This window comes from Solanum dulcamara, chromosome 10 (genome assembly GCF_947179165.1).
Source record: "Solanum dulcamara chromosome 10, daSolDulc1.2, whole genome shotgun sequence".
NCBI lineage: Eukaryota > Viridiplantae > Streptophyta > Magnoliopsida > Solanales > Solanaceae > Solanum > Solanum dulcamara.
Window position 1 is genome coordinate 27,938,400 of NC_077246.1, and position 25,953 is coordinate 27,964,352.

Below are 25,953 nucleotides of genomic sequence, written 5' to 3' on the forward strand. Positions count from 1 at the left end.
CGATCATTTCTGTCTCTTTCAGTATGGATGGCCCATCTTTTGCCTTTTTGAGACTATTCAATTGTTGTATATATATTTTCAGTCAACTTTTGGGACATATACTCATATTTTATTTTATAATAGCTCTGCACTTGTGACCTCCAGGTTCTGGGAGGGATCTTTAGTTGTATATATATATATATATAAATCAAGTTTTGGTTTTGTTTCCGCTTAACTATTCTGTTTATGTTAGAATTTTTCATTCATGATTATTTTCTACCATCAAACCCATTACTTGTCATTCTAGATTTATAGATTGGCTTACCTATTGGTGGGATATAGTAGGTACCATCATGACCTAAAAAATCAAGTATTGAAAAGTTGGTATCAGAGACCCATATTAGTTGGTCTCACTTGTATAAAGCTAATATCTAGTAGACTCTTGTGGATGGGTGCAGAGATGTCCATAACTTATCTTCGGGAGGCTGCAGGATGTCATTCAAAATGTTCTATATGTTGTATCATTTCATACAGTTTTTTGTCTCATTAGTGTCCTAAAATCTCATTTGTTTCATAGGCCCCAGCTCCAGCGGCGGATATGTCAGAACCATGGTATCCACCTCTGCCAGCACCTGACATTCAACTACCTCCACTAGTTATTACACCCTGCCAGCAGTTTTGGAGGGTGTTATGTCATTACAAGAGTAGAAGATTTTGGGGGTCTTTTACCGGTTGTCACCCCTGATATTTTCTAGAGCCATCGACGAGGATGCTATGGAGTTTATGACTACCTTCTAGGAGAAACTCCACTCCTTGGGTCTTGTAGAGTCCATAGGTACTGACTTCACCGCTCACTGTCATGGGCGCAATTCTCAGAGACCTTTCTGACTTATTACATCCCCAGGAGCTTCAGGGATCGACTTCGGGATTATACTCGGTTGGAGCAGGGTCAGATAATGGTCACCGCGTATGAGGCCAAATTTCACCAACTATCCCAGCATGCTACTATGATTGTACCCACTAAGGAGGAGCGGGTATGAAGTTTTGTGCGCGGATTGAGGCCCTACCTGAGTTTAAGGACCAAGTACTTCATTTCTGTGGGCTACTTTTTTCTAGATATGGTGGACCATGCCTGCACCATAGAGATTATTCATCTCCCGGCCCAAGGGGGCAGCAATAAGAGACCCAGGCATTAGGGCAGCTATATTGGGTCCCAGTCTAGGGGTCATGATAGTTATGATAGGCCTCGCCAGGGGTTCTAGCATAATAGGTACCAGCAGGGTCAGTCCAGCCAGCCGATTCAGGCCACCCTTCTAGTGTAGTCAGCCCCATTTGGGGGGGTCCCACTGTAGGGCAAAGCTCGAGAAGATCGGGTCCAATTCCTTCCTATTGTGGATGATTCATAATAGGCCACTCAGCTTCATGATGCTTTGATTATGGCTTATTGGAGCACTGGGCTAAAGAATGCCCCAGTTGGGTTAGACCGTTGGCAGCAGTACCACCTCCACTCGGAGGTAGAGATCATGGTCACGACTGCGGTGATGGCCAGCAGATTGTTTGGGGAGGTCCCTAGGGAGGAGTTTGGGTTGCAGGGCAGATAGATGTAGGAAAGGCCGACAGGGCTATTTCTATGAAGCTCTAGCAAGGGCAAAGGCTGAGGCAACAGATGATTTTATCATAGGTACTATCCTTATATGTCAGCAGACTACTTCATATTTGTTTGATCTAGGTTTCACATATTCTTATGTGTCTATATATTTTTCTCCCCGTCTGGGTATTATTTATGAGTCACTTGAGGTGCCTATTCATGTTTCAACCTCGATAGGGGATTCTTTAGTAGTGGATCATGATTGTAGATCTTGTGTGGTGACTATTCAGGGGCATAAGACCCGAGCAGATCTTATTTTACTTAATATGTTGGACTTCGATGTTATTCTGAGCATGGATTGGCTATCCCCTCACTATGCAGTTTTGGACTGTTATACGAAGACTGTTACATTAGCCATGTCTGGCATTCCCACTGCCTTATGGTAGGGTGCTTATAGTCGCTCACCGACTTGGATCATATCCTTTAAGCTTGCCCGATTGCTAGTTGCATTCGAGTGTTCGGCATACATAGCATATGTCCATGATGTGTCCAGCGAGGCCCCTTTTATTGATTCAGTTCTTGTGGTTCAGGAGTTTATTGATGGCTTCCCTACTAACCTACCTGGCCTACCCTTAGAGAGAGATATTGACTTTGCCATAGATTTAGATCTAGTTACTATGCCTATTTCTATACCACCTTACCGTATGGCCCCCGTAGAGCTCAAAGAGCTCAGTGTGCAGCTTGAGGATCTCTTAGGTAAGGGCTTTATTCATCTGAGTGTGGCGCATGGGGTGCACCCATCCTATTTGTTAAGAAGAAGGATGAGACTATGCGGATGTATATTGATTATAGGCAACTGAACAAAGTGGCGGTGAAAAACCGTTACCCCATGCCTCGTATCAATGATCTATTTGACCAGCTTTAGGGTGCCGCCGTGTTTTCTAAGATTGAACTGAGGTTCATCTACCACTAGTTGCGGATTAGAGCTACCGAGATTCCTAAGACTGCTTTTTAGACTCATTATGACCATTATGAGTTCCTTGTGATGTCTTTTAGGCTTCTTAATGCCCCGCAGCTTTTATGAACCTTATGACTCAAGTATTCAGACCTTATCTTGACTCCTTCGTAATTGTATTCAATGATGATATACTGGTGTACTCGCGAAGAAGTAAGGAGCACACACAACATTTGAGGCTTGTGCTTCAGACCTAAAGAGATCAGCAACTTTATGCTAAATTCTCAAAGTGGGAGTTTTGGTTGGAGTCTGTGGCATTTCTAGGACACGTGGTGTCCAAGAAGGGTATCATGGTAGATCCGGCGAAGATTGAGTCTAACCCACGTCTATTACAGAGATTCAAAGCTTCATCGAATTGGCTGGTTGTTACAGGCACTTCATCGAGGGTTTCACCACCATTACAGCCTCAATGACCCATTTAACCCATCAGGATGTTCCCTTTGTGTGGTCTCAGGAGTGTGAGACGAGATTTTGAAAGCTCAAGGAGTTGCTTACCACCTCTCCTGTTCTGACTCTTCCAGTTGAGGGCGAGAGATTTTTAGTATATTATTGTAACACCTCCTAAAAATGTTGTATATAATATTCCAATTCTCGATAAAAATGATATCGCTTATATATTTTGGGCATAAATTTTAATAGGATGGTCCAAATTAGGTGATTCAAATTTTTAAATAACTCGAACATCATTACCTACAACTTTTGTGAAGACCACATTTTAAGTTTCAGAGGTGAAATAGGTAAAATAAATTAATTATTACAAGACATGGTGTTGTGATGAAATGAAGTATTTCTAATTAATTATATCTCACTGTAGGATACACCAAATCAGTTGATTATTAAATGATACGAAAGTCGACTTCTAGAGCACCAATTCATATGAAGACACCAAATCCAAATGAGGAAGTTATCTTTTTCAAACGCAGCTCCGAAAAAGGGTATTCCATTAAAAGAAGGTGCATCTTACTAACCATGGGAAGATCTAGATCCATTTGACATCACCCATGACATCAATAGTCCTCCATTTGACATCACGCATGACACACAATCTTCCATTAAATTTTTAATTTTTTCTTTATAATTATTTTAATTATTGTTAGGTCTCCTTCACACCTATAAATACCCACCTTATTTCATCATTTTATTTATCAAGCTTTTTCAAACAACTTTTCTCTCTATACACTCCTTTAGTCATTCTCAAAATATAGTTTTAGTTCTTAGTAGTATAGAAATACTATTTTGGTGGTTCATATACTCCGGATAGTACACAAAATGCTCCGGCGAGGAGAAAATGCTAGGATTCAAGAGTGTTTATTAAGTCATTCGATTCTGAGTAACGCTTTGGATTTCAGGTATGTAAGGCTTCAATGAGAATATTCCTTCCACTCTCATGCCTAAATTATTTTGATTATATGATAAATTATATTTATTTTCTTTAAGTTTTAGTCTAAGTTATGTGGGTATTTATCCATGGGTTCTTCCACCCATATAGTCCAAAACTCTTTCAACTAAATCTCTTAATTTCAAGTAAGATTTTCTTATGGGTAATTCTTATTTCTACTTTATAGCATGAATAATGATTAAACTAATGATTATTGGTCTATTTTGATGCAAAATAATTTCATATATATGAATTGATGGTTTGCAAGTATTTTCTCTATTTAGCTCTTTAAAGGTTCTTGAAATTCATGGTGGGTTGTTAAAAGCATAATTTTTAATTGATGGATTTCAAAGTATTTATGCATAATGTCATTTACATTCATGTTTGAAAGTTGAAGTGATTTGAACCCACCTAGTTTTACTATGTTTTCAATGAAGTTTGACTTGAAAGTTTTGACTCCAAATGAATGTTTATGAAAGTAATGTCTATGATCAAAAGGGAGTCTTATGAAATAAAAGAAAAATGAAATGATATGAATAATGGATTCTTTATGCACTAAGGATAATTCTTGCATATTTAAATTACCAAAGGTTTTAATGAGCTATTCTACCGAATATGATGTTTTAAATTCTCAAGTTATATACTATGACTATTTTGAAGTATTAAACTATTCCGTGGGATTGACTTAGCACCAAATGGGTCATTGAGGTGGGATTCAGTAAGGAAATCCTAGTAGCAACCCCTTGTCTCATTAACTATGTGCCAACATAGAAGCCCTTGTAGGCTTAGGCTAATGGATCCATTAAAGCCCTTAAAGTTAAAGTTAAAGAAATGAATGAAGTTGATGGAGTTTTACCTGGCAGGTAGTCTCTCCGGCCAATGTAGGGGGTTATGTTGGATTCCATGTAATAGCTCGCATGGTCTTAAATATTGGTTATGGTCATTTTCCCACAAAATAAATATTTTAAAGGATATCTATATAATTGATTATGCATGCATTGCATTATGTTTCATATTACATAAATGTTTTAATATTTTCTCAATGTTCATGCATGCTTACATACTTAGTACATTCAAAGTACTAACACATATTTTTTTGCCTACATGATATCACCACGTAGGGACCGGTTCTCCTCCTCGTTCTCCTCCACATGGCTAGTTGAGATTTTATTTGAAGACTACTTTTGGTGAGTTCCTATATTTCGAGAACAATACTCATTTATCTTTCTAGCTTATGATATATTGAGATCTTTAAATACTTACTATAGTACTTCTTTCTATTATGATTGAGGATGAGCTAGGAACTTGTCTTAGCCCCGTTAAATCTAAAAGGTATTGTTGGACATATGTAAGTTGAAGATTTACTATGATGATTTCTGCTTGTTTATTTATTGTTATTACCTATGAAGGCTAAAAGAATGTTAAGAGGCTTGTTTGAGGTACTTTCGGATTCCTCATTCGTCATATCACGTCTAGGCACTAGGCTTGGGTCATAACAATTATGATGCTTCTGTTGTGGATCTTGGGTTTTTTCTGATGCAGTAGGGATGAGTTATTGCTTATACATCCAGATAATTAAGAGGGCAGGAGCGCAACTACCCCACTCATGACTTAGAGTTGGCGGTGGTAGTTTTCGTGCTCAATATATGGAGTCACTACTTATACGGGGTCCATTGTAAGATATATACAGATCACCATAGCCTATAATACATTATGAGTCAAAGGGACCTTAATTCTAGACAGCGGCGCTGGATTGAGCTCTTAGTGGATTATGATATTTCTATCCTCTACCATCCGGACAAGGTGAATGTAGTAGTGGACGCCTTGAGCCAGAAGGCGGGGAGTATGGGTATTTTAGCTTACTTGTCTGCTGTGAAGCAACCCCTAGCCTTGGACATCCAGTTTTTGGCTAATAGGATGGTATGGTTGGACATCTCAAATTTGGGATCAATTTTGGCTTTTGTGGAAGCTCAATTCATATCTATTCGATCAGATTTATGGTTGACAGTTTGAGGATGGAGCATGGGTAGAGCTTCAAGATTTGGTATTGCGAGGCGAGAGTGGACAGTCTTCTATAAATTCAGATGGGGTACTATAATTTGATGGTCGCCTTTGTGTTACAAAAATTGGAGACTTTATTCAATTGATTATATGCGAAGCCCACGACTCCAGGTACTCTATTAATCCAGGCACCGCGAAGATGTATCAGGATTTGTGACAGTATTACAAGTGGTGTGGCATAAGAAGAGATATAACTAAGTATGTATATCGTTGTTTGAGTTACCAGCAGGTTAAGGCTGAGCATCAGCAGCTTGGTAGAGTATTTCAGAGATTACCCATTCCCAAGTGGAAATATGAGTGGATTACCATGGACTTTGTGATGGAATTACCTCGGACCCTGGAGGTAATGATGGTATTTGGGTCATCATTGATCGATTGACCAAGTCAGCACACTTTCTGCTAGTGTGGTCAACTTTCACTGCAGAGCGTCTAGCTCGAATCTATATTTAGGAGGTGGTCCATCATGATGGGTACCGATGTCCATTATATCAGATAAGGGATCTCAGTTTACTTCTAATTTTTGGAGAGCCTTTCAGAGAGAGTTGGGCACCTGGGTTGATCTTAGCACGGTATTTTATCCACAAACTGATGGCCAATTAGAGCATACTATTCAGGTTTTGGAGAATATGATGTGAGATTATATATTAGAGTTTGAGTGTTATTGGGAGCAGTACTTTTCTTCGACAGAGTTTGCGTACAGCAATAGCTACCACTCTAGTATTCAGATGGCCCTATTCGAGGCCTTATATGGTAGGCGTTATCGCACTTTGGTTGGTTGGTTTAAGTCTTCAAAGCCTGAGCCGCATAGTACCAATTTAGTTTAGGATTCCATAGCCATGGTCCAGGTTATTCAAGATAGGCAGAAGACATCTCAGAGTAGGCACCAGAGTTATGCTGATCATAGGCACCGACTCTTGCACTTTGAGGTTGGAGATCGGGTATTCTTGCGGGTATCACCCTTGAAGGGAGTGGTGAGATTTGGCAGGTGGGGTAAGCTTAGCCCTAAATATATTGGGCCTTTTGAAATTCTGAGAAAAGTTGGAGAGGTTGCTTATGAGCTAGATTTGCCTTCAACATTTTTAGCTATACACCCTATTTTCCAAGTTTCTATCCTGCACTGGTACACCCCAGATGAGTCCCACGTGCTTCAGTATGATTCTATTTAGTTGGATGATCGTCTGACGTTTGTTGAGGAGCCGAATGCTATTCTAGCTAGAGATGTTCGTCAGCTTCGTTCTAGGTTCATCCCTATTGTTAAGGTCTAGTGGCACCACCATTCGATCGAGGAGGCTACTTGGGAGACCAAGCAGGAGATGCGGGAGTAGTTCCCCACCTTATTTGAGCCTCCAGGTAGATCCTTGTCCTTACTTTCGCAGACAAAAGTTATTTTAGTAGTGGATGTTGTAATGACCCTCCAGGTCATTTTCCTAATATTGCATCCATTTTGCTATTTAGATCATTCCTATAGCAACCTCAGGTCATTTATGACCTGCTGGAGCCAGTAGTTCGGTCGCCTGGTCATTCATTTAGATTTTACACCTGTTTCCCTATTTTGGGATTTTATAACTTAAAAAGTTGACTTCGGTCATAACTTCAGAAAAATGACCTCACAATGGAATTCTAACAGTTCCATCAGCTCCGAAATGGACAAATTAGGTTAGTAGCATAATTGGCATGAATATCGATGCAAATGGTATGAGTTTGGGGAAATTTGACGCTTTTGCCTTAGAAATTTAGCCTATGGTTGACTTTGGTCAGCATTCTTGAAAAATTCACTCGGATGAAAATTTTGACAGCTCGATTAGCTCCAAAATGTCAAGTTTGGTCTAGAATGACCCCTCGTTCACTTCCCAAGGCTTCTGACCTAATCCTGAGGCCCATTGTGAAATTTGGCTTAAAATGGACCTTAGTATGCGTCCCACTTTCAGTCGTAATGACCTCATATGTAAATTTTGACTGCGGCATTGAGTCCAGAATATCGAATTTGGTGGGGTAGCATATCTAATTTGCACGCATGGGATTCTAAATAAATTCCGAGAACCCCAACAAAGTATTTGAACTTGGTGAAAATCAGCTTTTTAGCTAATATCTGGTATAGCCAAGTTTGTTCACAATGATCGCGGTCCCTTGGCCGCATTCGCGAAGGTCCAGGATATTAAGCTCCGCGTTCACAGGGACTGGGTGACATTCATGGAGGTGTATGTGTTTTGCCTCCGCGATCGCGGGGTCGGGCCACATTCATGGAAGTGTGAGTCTTTTGCCTCCGTATTTGCAGGCCTCTGGCCATGTTCGCGAAGGCTAAACTTTCTGACCTCCGCGTTCGCGGGCCACTTATGTCGCATTCGCCAAGGCAAAAACTTTGGTCTTTTAATAAAAGACCATGGACGAACTCAGCCATAGCTCCATTTTTCAAGCCTCGATTTCCCTTCAATCTCAACCAAATTTCGTGGATAATCCATTCGTGAGCTTGAAAACTTGTTTAAGAGTTTCATTTGAGGTAAATTTTAATTTTAGCTGCTACCATTGCTATTTTCAGATTGGATTTTTTTTGAATTTTTAGAGGTTTATAACTTGATCATCTTAGCTCTGTTTTTAGTAATTCCTAAGGCTAACTTATGAGTTTTTCCATAAGGAACATAGTAGTATGTTTCGTTTGGTTGTGGGGGTTTCATTTGGGAGAAATTACTGCATAAAGATGCTGCCTTACTAGTTCTCTTAGCTTAAAAATGTGGAAATTTATTGCATGATCGATTCGTTTCGTTTTCCAACCCTAGACTATGTTCAAATTTGATTGTTGAGCTTGGGGTGCTGTTTTGGACTAGTTTTTGGGGTCAATTTCAGAATTCCAAATGGGGGTCTAACATTTCCTATTTTAGACCCCGAAATTGGCCTATCTCCAAATATTGAAAAAATTAGTGTCTAAACGACTGTAACGATGTTGTGATTTTATTTTTGACAGTGTGACAGCGTTCCGAGGCTATTCGAAGGAAAAAGCTTCAACACAGTAATTTGGAGCACGTTGTTCAGCCTACAGGTAGGCTACGACTTTTCTTTCTTTAGATTGAGCTGCAATATGTGAAAGCATGTTGAGATAGTTGGAATTTGAGTTGAGTAGCTTGGTTTTATATGTTAGGTGTTAGAAACCTTGTTTTAGGCTATTATTGGGTTTTTCGGGTAATTGGAAGCATGTGAAACCTTCTATTATTTGTTAGTATTGTAAGAGGAGTTGAATGATTATGTTGTTAATATTGTGGAGCATGTTGGCCTTTGTATAGGCTGTAAACTTGCTATAGATGCCCCAAAATTGCTCCGACTAGCTTAGATCCTTGTAGAATGGTGTAGCATGCTAGTGCCTGATAGTTTGGCCTCAGCTAGGTGGTAATCTTATTCTTCTGAATACCCTTAACCATAAATCGGCCTGATTGAGACTTTCTAGATAAGTCAGCGATACCAGACCTTGTGATCATTTTGTTTTGGCTCCGGTTCAGGCTTTGACGGTATATCGGTTGATTACTGGGAGGAGATTTTCGGTAGGTATTGGCATCCAGTTGAAAAGGAGAATGATTGGCACCTTTGGCTATAATATTTGTAAGCATCCGGGTACCCAGTCCCAGCCTCCATTCAGAAACTCCATCAGGGAATATCTAGGTACCCAGCCTCGGCCTCTATCATCTTGCTAGTATGGCGAGCATTCGGGTACCCAGCCTTGGCCTCGATCGCATTAATTTATTACAACGAGCATTCGGGTACCCAGTCCTGATCTCGATCGTATCGATATATTATGACGAGCATCCGGATAACCAGTTCTGAATTTTGGACACATTGAATATTTGGGTGAGCATCTAGGTCTCAGTCCCGGCCTCAACAGACCAGTTCCTCTTTTTATATTATTTTTTTACCTTTTCTGCTCAGTCGGCCTATGATGCCTATTGGGTACTTATTGTCTTTGTATTTATACTACACTATACATCTACTTTTGTGATGCATGACCGAGCACCAACTACCATCGTGGATAGATACAGTCTGTTGCAGTCAGCTTTCGAGACCAGGGTGAGCACTTGGCGTTTTGGGATCATTAATGTCTCCTTCAGTATGGATGGCCCATCTTTTGCCTTTTTGAGACTAGCCAGTTGTTGTATATATATTTTCGATCCACTTTTGGGACCTTTACTCTTATTTTATTTTGTAGTAGCTCTGTACTTGTGACCTCTAGGTTCTAGGAGGGATCTTTAGTTGTGTGTGTATATATATATCAGGTTTTAGTTTTTTTTTTCCGCTTAACTATTTTGTCTATGTTAGAATTTTCCATTCATGATTAGTTTCTACCTTCAAATCCATTACTTGTCGTTTTGGTTTTACGTGTTGTCTTACCTACTGGTGGTATATAATAGGTTCTATCATGACATGAGAAATTGGATCGTGACAAACAACAACAACAACAACAATAACAATAACAATTACTAACAACAACAACAACACCATAAGTAAATGAAATTCTCAATGCATAAATATGTTAATTTATGAACACTCATTCAATGATTTTCTTTATCAAATTTAAAATAGATAAAAAAAATACTTAGGGATCATTTGGTTACTGATTCAAATGGAGAGTTGAGTCAGTCGAAATTGGAAAAAAAACAACAAGCTGAGGAAGATGAATTGTTGTAATGTATAAATAATGTACAAATAAGGTATATAAATATATACTTTTTTATACATATTTATACATCATATATACATGATTATACATTATTTATATAAAATTAATACATTACACATACATACGACCATTTTTAATGGAAAAAAGTTTGTAGCTTGTACAATTACGTAAGAAGCCCTAATTTCTTTCTATTCTGTCTTAAATCAAGTGTTTAATATTTTTACCTATTTAGTAATGAACATGAAACTGAAAGATAAAGAAAAAAATCTTCTATTAAAATCAAAACATAGATGAAGAAGAAGAAAGAGGAGGAGGAGGAGGAGGAGGCAGATAAAGTAGAAGAAGAAAAAGACGAAGAGGAAGAGAAAGAAGAGTCAATGTAAGAATACGATGATAGTCTAGTTTTTGAATAGAGAACATATTTCCCCTATAATAATAATGATGAGGAGGAGGAGGAGGATTACGACGACGACGACGATTACAGTCTAATTTTTTGACAGAGCACATATAGGCTTTTTTCCTATAATAATAAGAGGAGAAGGAAGAAGAAGACAATTATAGTCTAATTTTTTGACAAAGCACATATTGGCTTTTCCCCAATAATAATAAGAGGAGAAGGAGGATTGTCTTTTTCCTCAAGTTGGTGAGAAAATTACCATTATAAAAAATAAGCTTAAATTATGTGTATTTTTTTTACGAGGATAATATAAAGGAGAGCTAAATTGCACAAATGTGGTGTGAGGGACTGATTTTCATGGAAACTTGTGTCAACAGAGACGCAAAAATCTATGAGAAAATGAAAAATTACACGAAGATGTGCAAAATATAGGAATGTGTTAAGTTGGCGTAGTTGGTTCTATAGAAGTCCATCTCATGCCGCAAATATTTTCTACTGTGTTGCACGGTTTAAAATTAGATAGTCAAAAATTTAGATTTGGTAGTTAGGAAACCTCAAGAACCAAAACAACATTTTTGTCAAATCAAATCTCACCAATAAAGCTATCAAAGTTTAAAATATTTATTTTTTAATGATGTCACCGATGACATCATAGTGACAAAACTTTTCTATAAACAAAGGACTCTTTCTCATTTGTAAAAATATACCAAGACAGAGAAAAAAAATATTAGAGAGCAAAGTGAGGTATACCATAAACTATAAGAAAATAGTCTGTGAAGAAAAATAGAGTGAGCGATATTTTAGTAAGGTGAAAAATCAAAAGAGTGTTATTCATTTGAGTGTGTTGTGGTCACTTTGAGTATTGTACTCGTGACTAGCCAGTATAAAATTTATTACTATAGTGATATCAGTTGCTCGTCTTGGCTCATGATTTTTCCCTTCTTTAAAAGGGTTTTCACGTAAAAATTTTGGTGTCATTGTTTCTCCATTTTATTTTTATTAATTTTACCATATATATTTTTGTTTTAGTTCAGATTTTTCCAACAAACTAGTAACATAGTAAAGTTTTAACTGAATATGCTTTGTGGTTGTAGCATAGTCTGAACTTCCACATAAGAAAAGATTTACTTTAATTTGCAATAACTATATATTTTTGAGAAAAATGATGGAAGTCAATACAAGTAGGATGGTTACTTTAAATGGTGTTAATTATGTCATTTGAAAGGGGGGAATGGAAGATTTGTTTTATGTAAAGAATTTTTATCAATCAGTATTTACTACTGCAAAGCCCGATAATAAAATAAATGAAGAGTGAAATCTATTGCACAGACAAATTTGTGTATTTATTAGGCAATGGGTTGAGGATAATTTGTTGAACCATATTTCTAGAGAGAAACATGCTTGAGTATAGGTAATGAGACTGTATGTAGGGTGGTTGGTGTTGGTACAATTTGTTTGGAAACTAGTGTTAGAACTAAACTAGTTTTGAACAATGTAAATCATGCACTTGATGTTCATCTACACCTTATTTCTGTTGGTGTTCTAAATGATGAAGGATATGTTAGTACCAATGGTAGAGAAAAATAAAAACTCATTAAGGGTGGCTCGTGGTAACAAACATTGTGGTCCATACTAGACTATGACTTCTATCTGTGCCAATATGGTGAATGCAGTTGAGAGCGATAACTCTTCAATGTTATGGAACAAGAGGCTTAGCCACATCAGTAAGAAAGAACTTAATCTTCTAGCCAAGAAGAAATTGTTGTTAGTTTTTCAAAGTGCGAGCACTGCTTGGTTGGAAAACAAAATTGAGTTTCCTTTAAGTCTAACCCTCCTTCAAAAATGACAGAGTTGCTTGAGTTGGTTCACTTTGATTTATGCAGTCCAATGAAGACAAGGAATTTTGGTGGTGCACTCTACTTTGTCACTTTCATTGATGACTGCTCAAGAAAGCTTTGGGTCTATATCTTGAAGACTAAAGATCAAGTGTTAGGTATCTTTAAGCACTTTTAGGCTTCAGTTGAAAGAGAAATTGAAAAGAAACTGAAATGTATTTGTATCGATAATGATGGTGAATATTGTGGACCATTTGACAAATAATGCAAGCATCAACGTATTAGACATCAAAAGACTTCTCAACTTAATGGGTTGACTGAGAGCATGAACATGACTTTGATGGAAAGAGTTAGATGTTTGCTTTTTGAGGCAAACTTGTCAAACTCCTTTTAGGGTGATGCTTTATTGACTGATGCACATGTTATTAACTTATCTCCTGTTATTGCTTTGCAAAGTGATGTTTCAAATAGAGTTTGGTATGAAAAAGATGTGTCTTATGACCATTTGAGAGTATTTGGTTGCAAAGTTTTTGTGCATGTTGTTTATATGTTGAAAAAGACGATTTTGAAATTGATTTAGGAAAAAACAAATTTACAGAGAGTCACCACTTAATTTTTAAAAGAAAATTAAGAAACCTTAATTTAAAAAAGGGCTAATTTCATATATGTACCAAAAAATTATTAGTTTACAAAAAATATAATTTTACATAAAAAATAGTCAAAAAGAGGTCATGAGCCGAACACTACAAGGCTCAATTTCGCTCAAGGCCATTAGAACTTTTTTTTGTTAAACATAGCAGAGCTTAATTCGGCTCAAGACATTTGGCCTCTTTTGCTTTCTTTCCTTTTCTTTTTCATTTTTTCTTTGCAGTGTTGATAAAAATTATTTTGCTGTTGTCTTTTTATTTTGCTGCATTTTTTAAAATAAAAAATATCCTTTTTTTTCAAAACTTTATATATGTAATGTATCGATATTGTATAAATATTTTATAAATGTGTATCAATATTGTATAAATGATGTATAAACATGTATATATAATGTATAAATAATTATGTAGTGTATATGTAATATATTGATATTGTATAAATGTGTATAATCATATATCAATATTATATAAATAATTATGTACTGTATCGATATTTATTTGACTATCATTCATTCTCACCTTAATAAATAAAAGAATAAAAAAAAACGACATAAATATTCATTTTTCCATAAAAGAAGTGAACAATTATAAAAGAAAAAATAAAAAGGAGCAAAAAAATAAATTAAATCAACTATTTTTTGTAAAATAGCACAATATTTTTTTAAAAATAAATAGCCGAGTGGCCATTGGCCATTTTTTTTGGTAAGACAAAAGGCCATGACTATTTTTTTGAAAAACAAAAGGGTCGAATGGCCACTAGGTTGTTTTTCCCATTAAAAGACTCCAACAGAAATAAGTTTTGAAAATTAGAGAAAATGGTAGAAGGTACTCAATTTCATTTTAAGAAGGATTTACTCACAAACATCCGCTAACATGCGGTTATTCTACGATTTAAAAAATTATTTGTCCAACTTTGATGAAAAATAATGAAGAAAGAAAAAAAATTGAGTCTTTGAAAAAGGAACTTAATTTAAAACATTTTAAAAGTAATTTTGTTAATGAATAAAATTTTATCGAAATAACTAAGAAAAAGTCCTTGGATCCTTTGAAAAGTAAAACAAGGTTGATGTAATTTAACCAATTAAAATTTTTGATCATATAAAAAAAAAGGTTGATAAAATATTTTAAACAAATAAACCAACATGAAAGAAACTAGTTCTTCTTTTGAGGAAATTAATTAAATTAAACTAGAATAATAGACAAGCAAATTATAATCAAAGAGAATATAATAATAGAGGAAAGAATAAACTTGGGCTCCTGCCCAAGTTCAGATTGTTGGTCTAATAGGCCCATTTTTATCCCTGAAAATCTGATTAGTCCCTTGGACTGCTGCTGCATGTGGGCTTTAGCCCAATTCCGTTTTTGTATACTGATGTATACAAACAGTCTGCTTTAGTGTATATCAGTCATTTTCCATCTGTATATCAGGTATACATGACTATATACATGTTAGTTTTCGTCCTTGGAAACCTGTAGTATTGCTTCCCTGCCTCTTAAATCAGCATCTGATTCTGTATATGATGAGTTCGACTCGAAAATAATCTCAACGATATGCAAGGGGAAGTCCAAAATGGACTCAGATTAATGTCACATGCATCAAAAAATAAGAATCACATAAAAATCTGCCCATTTTAAGCTAAACAAAGAATATATCATGATATTATAAAGCACCAAATTAAGAAATATCTCACTGGATCGATTTTAAGAATGCAAATGAGATGTCTTTAATCGAAACATTTACGGGATCACAGAATGAAAAGGATAAAAAATCACAATAAAGACACAATAACTCGAGATACCAAACGAATAGCAGCAAAACAAGGATAAACTCATGGGCAAAGTAAAATTCTTTCAAGATACTAACAACTTCTCTCAAATTGACTAACTTGGAAGGGGAAAAAATCTGACTAATATTTCATATATGTGACAAGAGAAAGCTAACAGCTTATGGACTAGTGTTGGACAGTGTCGTCACCTCAAAACAAATTTGTTCCTTATAACTCTAGCCGATGCATAACCAAACACAAAGTAACTGAACTATAATAATTAAAGCCCAACAAGTGAGCTACTGCTACATCAACACCACACAAATCATACTAGATGAACAATGTTTTTCTAAGAAACCAAAATAGCAGGTCTTAAGGCAGCACAGTTAGTGAACAACCAACAACTAACGTCCTATAATTTTTCCAATCTTACTCATTACAAGGTCATGCTTAGATAGTGGACACAATATACAACATAAGCACACTGGATAAATTTTTAAGTATACACATGGAACATATAATTGAAGGGAGCCTAACTGGTAAAGTTGCTTCCATGTGACCAGGAGCACAGGTTCAAGCCTTGGAAACATCCTCTGGTAAAAAAGCAATATAAGGCTGCGTACAATAGACCTTGTGGTCAGGCCCTTTCCCGGACTCCGCGCATAGCGGGAACTTTAGTGCACCGGATTGCCCTTTATGGAACATATAATTGTGGATCAGCTTAGAATCAAAATAAAATCAAAGAGAAGAGAACTCAACATAAATTTAAGTAAATGGTCATGGCCATGACATCTTGAAACGAACAGATACTAAAAGAACAAACGTATAAAGATCACCAGACTAATATGAAATCAAAGCTACGACCACCGAAGCTGAGAACAAACAGAATCACAGCTAAACACCTAGAGAAAAGAAAAGTGACTCCATAAAGAAAACAAAATGAACAATCCTTATTTTATCAAATATATAGAGAACACAGAACATGGGAAACATTCGAATTGTTCGATACAGAAAGCAACGATATTAAACTAATCAAATTAGTTAGAGAATAATGTTGACATTCAACTAACATTTAAGCTGCACTAAGAGATACAACCAAACAACAAACGAAATCCTAAAGAATATGATCACTCGGACAGAACCAGAATAGAACACGCATCGTTCGAAAAGAAAACGAGAAATAAGAACGAGGACATTACCTTTTCCTGGGCAGCAATCTGGGACGAGCGAGCTGAGCGCCTCTCTGTTACTCTACGGTTAGACACTCGACAAAGAAACTCAAGAACACCGAAAAACGTCAAAACTGCAGAACCTTGAACAGAAACCTTTCGTTCAAGAATTCTTTAATGGTTTAAGAAAAATTCTATTTTTTGAGTAAAATCTGTGGCTTTGGCTTTTCAAAACAAATCCCACCTCATTTTTTCTATCCCCGCTATCAATGAAGAACGACTGGGTTTATATACAAGGTAAATTAGCATTTTAAAATGGGGGGAAAACTGAACGATTTTTGGATAAGGGCCAAAATCAAATTTCAAATCTCGAATCGCATCAAGAATATGCTGGAATCAATCAAAACAATTTTCGGATGAAAGGAGATGAGATTCAATCGAACTTGCTCGAGCCGCTACGTGGCTCAAATCCAGCGAGCCAAAGGACGAGACGCGAAAGTCATTGCTCCCGATGTACTACTGTCGGGGAAGTGAGGAAGAAGACGTATGAGAATGTGCGTATGTACTGTACACGGGTGTATGTAGAGGTGTGCGTAATGCTGGGAATGGGCTGGGCGGTGGGCTTTTGTGATATTGGGTCGGTTGGAGTTGCTGGAATGGGAATTGGGAAGGAAAGGAATTGTTTATGTTGTATTGTTGAATGTAAGTTTATAGGTATTGTTTGTTGTGGGTAGGGGTGATCACGGTTCGGTTTGGATCGGTTTTTATTTAAAAAATAATCAAACCAATTGAGTCGGTTATTCAAATTGTCAAATCAAACCAAACCAAACTATATCGGTTTTTACTATTCGGTTTTTGTCGGTTTTTATCGGTTTTTTCGGTTATTGTCGGTTTTTAAATCACCTTGTAGACACTAGTCACTATTTGAATTTAAACTTATTTGAAATAGTATTGCCAAGAATAGTCACTCCTAAAACTAAACTCAGGAGCATAATTATTCTTAGCAATGATGATATGAAGTCCACATTTTGTTTACTTTTACTTTGGATCCAACCATGCAAGATGTACTCATTTCATTAGAAGTCCATCAAAATATTTTGACCCAATCTAGTATAATTCAAAAGCATGGCCAAGATCAAGAATATAAAAATTCAATATAAATTGTATTTTTTCATAAAAAAATTAAAATACACACACATATATATACAAATTTAATTTTTAAAATATGTATATATAAAGTCGGTTTGGTTCGGGTTTTTCGGTTTTTTTTAGACTTGAAACCAAAACCAAACCAAATATAGTCGGTTTTTAAATTTAAAAACCAAACCAAATCAAACCAAATAAATGTCGGTTTTTTTTCCGATTTGGTTTGGTTATCGATTTGGTTCGATTTTTTGATTTTTCGTGTTCAGCCCTAGTTGTGGGCAAGAGTATATTATTGTGTACAAGTATAGTGGCAAATTGGCTTAGGGAATCGGTAGTGGGTGGTTGGTAATTGGGAAATTCACGTGTTGCTAATGGTGTGTAACGTAGGAGTATATTATATGTAGGAAGGGAATTTGGAAATGTTTGGGGCAGTTAGGTGCATTGAAAATGGTTTTAAAATGGCTAAAAGGATTTTAAAAGGAGTTAAAAATGTTGTTAGATTTGTAATTGAAAAGATGGTCAAATGATTTTAATTATAGTCAATTGAATTATGAATTTAGCCAAAATGAATTTAATTAGCAAATTCAACTAAAAATTAAATAAGACGAATCGACACTAATTAATTAACGAGCTTTTTAATTCTAACAAAATAAATTAATTAACCTAGTTATAAAATAATTAATTCGAAAATATAAGCTACTAATTTGCAAAATAATTAATAAAATTAAGATCTTTTTTAGATCATTTTTGAATATTCATAAAAGCTAATAATTATATAAATAATTATAATTATATGAATAATTATATAAAACTATATAAATAATTTAAAAATTATAAAAATGACAAATATGCTTTAAAATAACTTGAAAATATTTTTGGATGTTTAAAAGCAATTATTTCAAATTGTTCAAAATTGAAGAAGTTCGATAACTAACTTACGTTGTGGGGGATCAAAATTGAATGTCGACACATGTGCCAAAAAATGAGAGGTCAGATTTAGATGCCAAAACAAAGCAGTGCATCTTCATTGGATATGACCTTGATGAATTTGGTTACAAGATATACGATCCAATTGAGAAGAAGCTTGACAGAATCCGCGGTATCATCTTCATGGAGAATCAAACCATTGAAATAATTGACAAAGTAGAGAATCTAGAATCTTCAAATTCAAATGGCGTAGTTCATCTTGATCAAGTTCCTCATACAAGTGTGCATGATGTTAGTGATCTTGATGATCGTGGTGATGCATGGAATCATGTCCCGGATCAACATTTTGATGTTGATGATAACAATGATGTTGTTATTGATAATGTTCCTGCTCATAAGTTATGGACGAACCAAATATTCCTCTTAGGAGGTCCATAAGACAACATATTCTTTCCTCTCGTTATTCAGCTAATGAGTATGTGCTACTCACTAAATGGGGTGAACCTGAGTGTTAAGAGGAGACTATGGAAGATAAGCATAAGGATCAATAAATTGAAGCCATGCAAGATAAGATAAAATCTTTGCATGAGAAACACACTTATGAGTTGGTGAAATTGCCTAAGGGCATGAGAGCTTTGAAGAACAAGTGGGTGTTCAAAGTTAAAGTTGAAGAACACAACTTGAAACCTAGGTACAAAGCTAGATTGGTTGTTAAGGGATTTGGTCAAAGAAATGATATTGACTTTAACGAAATATTTTCTCCTATCGTGAAAATGTCCTCCATTCGTACACTTCTTGATTTGGCTGCTAATATTAATTTAGAGATTGAGTAGATGGATATGAAGACGGGTTTTCTTCATGGTGACCTAGAAGAGGAGATTTATATGGAGCAATCTGAGGGCTTAAAAGTAAATGGTAAAAAAAATTATGTGCAAACTCAAAAAGAGTCTTTATGGCCTAAAGCAAGCTCCTAGACAATAGTACAAGAAGTTTGAATCTGTTATAGGGGAGCAAGGCTATAAAGAAGACTTCCTCGGATCAATGTGTATTCGTATAAAAAAATTCTGACAATAATTTTATCATCCTTTTGCTATATGTGGATGATATATTGATTATGGGCAAGAATATTTCCAAGATTGACAAGTTGAAGAAAGAGTTGTGTAAGTCTTTTGCCATGAAAGACTTGGTTCATGCCAATCAAATTTTGGGCATGAGAATTACTCGTTTCACAGAAGAAATAAAGATTTACCTGTCATAAAAGAAACACATTAAACGTGTACTGGAGCTCTTCAACATGAAGAATGCTAAGCTTGTTAGCACACATCTTAATGGTCATATAAAGTTGAGCAAGAAAATGTGTTCTACAGCTCGTGAGAAAAAAGAGAGCATGACCAAAGTTCCCTATTCCTCCATCATCGGAAGTTTAATGTATGCAATGATATGTACTAGACCTGATATTGCTCATGTAGTTGGTGTTGTCAAAATATTTTTCGACAATCCAAAAAAAGAGTATTAGAAAGCTGTAAAGTAGATACTCAGGTATCTTAGAGGAAGCTCAGATGAATGCTTGTGTTTTGGAGGATCAAATTTAATCATAAAGGGCTATACAGATGTTGATATGGTAGGTGACCTTGATAAAAGAAAATCCACTACTGGATATTTATTTATTTTTTCAGGGAGAGCTATATCATGGCAGTCAATATTGCAGAAGTGTGTTGCACTGTCTACAACCGAAGCTGAGTGTATTGTGGTTACTAAAGCTAGCAAGGAGATGATATGACTCAAGCAATTTATTCAAGATCTTAACTTGGATCAGAAGGAGTATGTCATCTATTGTGACAGTGAAAGTGCAACAGACTTGAGCAATAAATCCATGTACCATTCAAGGACAAAACACACAGACGTGAAATATCACTAGATTAGAGAAAAGATAGAAGACGAATCTATGCAGGTTGAAAAGATCTCTACAAATAAGAATTCGACAGATATGCTGATCAAAGTGGTAGGACAAGTTCGAATTGTGCAAAAAACTTGTTGGAATGAGCTCTCTCTGATAAGACGAAGATACCTCCTTCTTGTGCATGAGATTGTAGGAGGAGATTTGTAGAGGTCCATCCCATGACACAATTACTTTTTACTTTGTTGCAGTGTTTAAAATTAGATAGTCAAAAAATTGAATTTGGTAATTGGCAAATCTCAATAATCAAAATATCACCATTTTCGTCAAACCAAATCTCACCAATAAACCTATCAAAGTTTAAAATATTTATTTCTTTATGATGTCATTGATGACATTATATGGGCAGATAACACTCTTACTCATTTGTAAGAATACACCAAAAAAGAGAGAGAAAAAAATATTAGAAAGCAAAGTGAGATATACCAGACTATAAGAAAATAGTCTGTGAAGAAAAATAGAGTATGAGCGATATTTTATTAAGGTGGAAAATCAAAAGAGTGTTATTCCTTTTGAGTGTATTGTGGTCACTTTGAATATTGTACTCGTGACTATCCAGTGTAAAATTCCTTACTATAGTGATATCAATTACTCCTCTTGGCCTGTGATTTTTTCCTTATTTAAAAAGATTTTCACGTAAAATTCTTAATGTCATTATTTTTTCATTTTATTTTTATTACTTTGACTATATATTTTTGTGTTAGTCCGCATTTTCCTAACAGATTTAACTCATTTGAATAACCACATGTCCATCAAACATACAAGTATATTTTTCTTTTCTTTTCATTTTTGATTGTTGAAATAAGATTAATCGTATTAAGTAGGTGTTTAGACATATAATATAAAATCATGATTTCAAATCATTATTTTGACATGCGATTTGAGATCATAATTCCATATTGCAAGTAACCACATGATAGTGTGATCTTTTCCGCTTTTTCAATTCATACTTTTTATACTTTCTTCTTCACACTTTTAATTCATGATCTACTCCAAATTCAACAAAACTTTTACCTTTAGAACATATATTTTTTATGAGATACCTCATGAATTACTGTGGTACCACAGGCTACCTGTAATTATACGTCTGATCTTTAAAAATTAACATCCACAGTTTAATTGGTTCAAGGGCCTTCAGAATTTTTTCGAATGTTAAATCATTTTTAGGATCACAATTATAGTTGTATCTATGAATGACAATGAGTGCTTGAATACAAACTAATCTTCCTTAAAATAGTAATTTGACGCAAAAGAATTGTAAAGTAAGTATTATGTGAATATTTACTTCACTTGGCTAAAGAAGAAATGTTTGTGTTAAAACACTTGAATAAGTTGTTTTCCAATTCATTTTTCATCTTTAAAGTTGTATTTAAGAACATTAAAGCATGAACATTGTTCTTTGCAAAGAGTATAAACAAACACAACTTCATCTTCAACATTTAACTCCATAAATTTCGAATCTAGGACCAAAGCTAGCTTAATTTAACTTTTGTTATTATCAAAAAAAAGTTTTTAACTTTAGTGACCATTTTGATGAAATTTGCTTGACAAGTATCTTTGTTCAATTCTAAACTTGATGCAGTTTAATCAAAGGGAGTAAAAAACACAGAAAGTGGTATAAACCTCTTGTCGCAATGAACCTAGTCAAGAAAATTCTGGTTTAAAGGCAAAATCCTGAAAGTCTTTGCCTTCTAAGGGAAAAAATAACATATCTGCTACAACTAACACAATAACTGAAGAATTCCTTTTCCCATGAATGGCAACAAAGTCATGTCATACTAGTTGGTTCTTACAATTACGTATCTGCTTTGTTTCAATGAAGAATATAATGTTCTATGCGTGCGGCTCTGTTCCTGCTGGTTTTGCATTGAGTAGTGGTTGCAGTGCCTTGACGACAATTGTCATGTTTGGGCGGAAATCTGCCTCGTATTGAACACAAAGTGCTGCAACAGCTGCCATCTGAGAATACGCGATTATGGTTACATGAAGTGAAAAAATAGGGCGTGTTTGACAAGGATTGGAGAATATACAACCTTAGCAATTGCCTTTGGAGGGTACTCGTTATTTAGCTTAGGATCCACGCACTGCTTTACTTTATCTTCACTAAGTCGTGGAGTTGCCTGCAAAAAGATTTGGGGATGAATTGCTTGCTACCTTAATGGGGGTAGCCCGGTGCACTAAAGCTCCTGCTATGCGCAGGGTCAGGGAAAGGGCCCGACCACAAGGGTCTATTGTACGCAGTCTTACCTTGCATTTCTGCTAAAGGCTGTTTCCTAGGCTTGAACCCGTGACCTCCTGGTCACATGACAACAACTTTACCAGTTACTCCAAGGCTCCCCTTCGGCTTGCTACCTTAATTAGAGGCAAAAATAAATATAGTTTAGTTTAAAACAAGTACCCATGTGACAAGACTCTGTTGCCCTTTGGGCATTGTATGATCTACTGGCTTCCTTCCTGTCAAGAGTTCTAAAAGAACGACTCCGAAACTATAAACATCACTTTTCTGTGTTATCTGTCCTGTCATGGCATACCTGCACCACTATATCATTTTATGACACCACTTAATTATTCATTAACTTGGAATAAGAAGGCAAGGCTTACTCTGGAGCATGGTAGCCAAATGTCCCGAGTACTCTAGTGGAATGCAGACGAGCTGCTGTGTCCGAACATTGGTTTGTCAAGTTGAAATCAGCAATCTTTGCAGAAAAATCATCAAAGAGTAGTACGTTGCTGGATCTGACATCACGATGTTTAATTGGGGGTTGAACTTTTTCGTGTAGATATTCGAGACCTCTAGCTGCACCATAAGCAATTTTAACTCTCTGATTCCAGGTAAGAACTGGACCAGGCTCAGCACCTTGTACTCCTTTTCTACCTACAACAGAACATCCAAAAATGAAATGCTTTGTACATGTGTAACGTGTTATATACTCTATCCTGACGCTGAACGTGAATCAACTCATCAATCCTAATCTAATAAAAAATCAAACATTGGAAATTAAAGTTTATTCATGATTCAATTATTACGTGAAACGTACCATGTAATACATCATGCAGCGAGCCCATAGATGCAAACTCATAAATCAAGATCCGATTGTTTGCTGCCAGGCAACAACCCAACAGAGTCACAAAATGCTCATGCTTAAGTCTTGAAACCATTGATAACTGCATAAGAAACATTATGAGAGAGAGTCTACTCCATACTAATTAGTTAACCGGAAAATATGAGACATTCACCTGGGCTGTAAAGTCAGAATCTGGTTCTGCTGAAGAACTAGAATCCAATTTCTTTATTGCTGCTTGTTGTCCATTGCTTAATTTAGCACCAAAAACGCGGCCATAAGATCCCTCTCCAATCAGAGCTTTCTTTCCAAAGTTGCCAGTAAGTCTATTTAGCTCAACCAAGGACATTTCTGGTACCTCAATAGGTAAAACTTTCTGAGGAGCTCCACTCTTAGCAGCACTCCTTGGCTCTCCTCTTTCACTACCTGCATTTTCAACAACCCAAATATTTATGAAAATTTCAAGACATCAAATGATCATCTCCAATCCAACGAAGTACGTATGTCGTTTTAGATTAGCTGATGTTGCATATTAACAATTCTATCAATAGGGGAATAAATTAAGCACATTTTGCAAAGCCATAACTGTATATATTACACACAAGATGTTTCAATTTTGAACCATCAAATTAGTGTCAACGTAACCTGCTAACTCTTTGGTAGTATCTGTGTATGTTCCTTATGGCTTTCAAGCAAGAAACAGACAATGCATCATTCTTGCTGCTACTACATTTTTTCAAATAGACAGTACTGTATCATCCTCGCTTATTGACTTGACAGATTTATTTAATATATATGGAACTAAGCCGAGTAAAAATAACTTTTTATGATAATATATTATGTGTTAAATCCCTTGAAACAAAGAAAACTTCTACTTCCTCTATCTCAATTTATGTGACATCTTTCGAATTTCGAGATTCAAACAAGTCTTTCTTTGGCCGAATTTTCTTTTAAATATCTTGAATTACAAATTATTGTGGCTTATAATACTTTTTTTAAAAAAAAAAAACCAAATATGTAAATTTTGATTACAAAAAAAAATACGATCAAAATTAAACTCTTTGATTCTCGAAATGCTCTGTGCCAGGTAAATTCGGATAGAGGAGTAATATAAGGATAAAGAGAGTTCTAATATAGGTTGTTTTAGGTAATAGGTTAATTTCTCAACTTTCAACCAAACTTCCATTCGACTGAGGAGGAAAAAAAAGAGTCATGACGATTGAAGAAAAAAAAGGATAAAAGCATATATAACACCACCATAGGGATTGCCGGCTCTCGGAGGCGCGGTATTTTGATTAGCCGGTGGACCGCTGATATAACTGTCTTCTTCTACACCTCCACAGCACATCATATTGTTGTTCAACTATATATAAAATATAGTATTAATTACCACAAAAAACTTCTCAAATAGATTGCTTCTTATTATCAATATTCCACATAAAGCCAATGCTCCCTACAACAACTTTAATGTTATATCAGAAAAATTAATTAATTCTCAGAATAGCATTCCCCACAAAACTTCCCAAAGGAAATTAATAGAGTATGGAAATTTAACGTACCAAAAATCTTTGGAAAAATGTCAATATTCAAGATGCAAAATTAATCAAAATATAAATCTGGAAAAAGGGGGAAAGAGATATCTGTTCAAAGAAGAAAGTCGCATGGACTCTTTTTAAGCGCTAAAACTAACACATGACTTCTACGTACTACGTGTCTCCCTTTAACTTTGCACGTCCTACGTTCCCTTTCAATTCCTCGTTATTCCATCTTCTTATTAAAATATTAGTTCATACCACATCCAAAATTTTAATAATTTGGTCCCATAATTATTAATAAATTTTAATTTTTATTACTTCTAAAGTATATTTAACCTTCAATTATTTAAAATCTGTATTTTTGATCATTTTACTAGTGAATATTTATAAATTCCAAAATTATTAACCTTTTAACCATTTAATTGCATGTGTTATATTAAGCTTGTATTTTTATTCCATACTGAGGATAATGTATATATGCTTATAATATATATATATATATATATATATATATATATATATATATAAAAAAAAAATTTTGTATGTGTGTTATATTATTAATTACAAACATTGAAAACACGTAAAAAAATTAAAATAAAAAATGTACTTAAAGAGGAACATGATAACTCACCATTATCAAAAATTAAGTAGCAAAAGTAATTTTAGTGAACAAATTTCATCATTCATATCAGAAGTTAAAATTATATTGATATTGATACATGAAAACACACTTTAAACAATAAGGTAAAGAAAAAACGAACTACATTATATAAGAGCATTATAATATAGCGTAATTATTTGTAATAAATTAACATTAACGATAATAATTAT

The 25,953-nt window shown here is 35.3% G+C and overlaps 1 protein-coding gene and 1 long non-coding RNA gene across 2 annotated transcripts; both read right to left on the reverse strand.

Moving 5' to 3' along the window:
- Positions 1-15,593: 15,593 nt before the first annotated feature.
- LOC129871560 (uncharacterized) lies at positions 15,594-17,227 on the reverse strand. The gene is made up of 2 exons (XR_008762269.1): positions 16,526-17,227; positions 15,594-16,018 (listed from the first exon to the last, which is right to left on the reverse strand). It is a non-coding gene; the product is annotated as an uncharacterized LOC129871560 (long non-coding RNA).
- A 4,932-nt stretch (positions 17,228-22,159) lies between these two features.
- On the reverse strand, positions 22,160-24,938 carry LOC129871559 (probable protein kinase At2g41970). Its single transcript, XM_055946504.1, has 7 exons — positions 24,842-24,938; positions 23,763-24,013; positions 23,564-23,690; positions 23,127-23,400; positions 22,924-23,056; positions 22,559-22,645; positions 22,160-22,484 (listed from the first exon to the last, which is right to left on the reverse strand). Exons 1-7 carry the CDS (start codon positions 24,936-24,938, stop codon positions 22,359-22,361), a joined length of 1,095 nt encoding a protein of 364 aa, XP_055802479.1. The 3' UTR covers positions 22,160-22,358.
- Positions 24,939-25,953: the final 1,015 nt, after the last annotated feature.

Excerpts from the sequence above, each read along its gene's own strand:
- LOC129871559 (XM_055946504.1), bottom strand. The coding sequence starts at position 24,938 with ATGATGTGCTGTGGAGGTGTAGAAGAAGACAGTTATATCAGCGGTCCA. Across the intron at positions 24,014-24,841 it reads AGCCGGCAATCCCTATGGTG|GTAGTGAAAGAGGAGAGCCA; the intron begins GTGTTATATATG and ends TTGAAAATGCAG. Across the intron at positions 22,485-22,558 it reads CTCCAAAGGCAATTGCTAAG|ATGGCAGCTGTTGCAGCACT; the intron begins GTTGTATATTCT and ends GCGTATTCTCAG.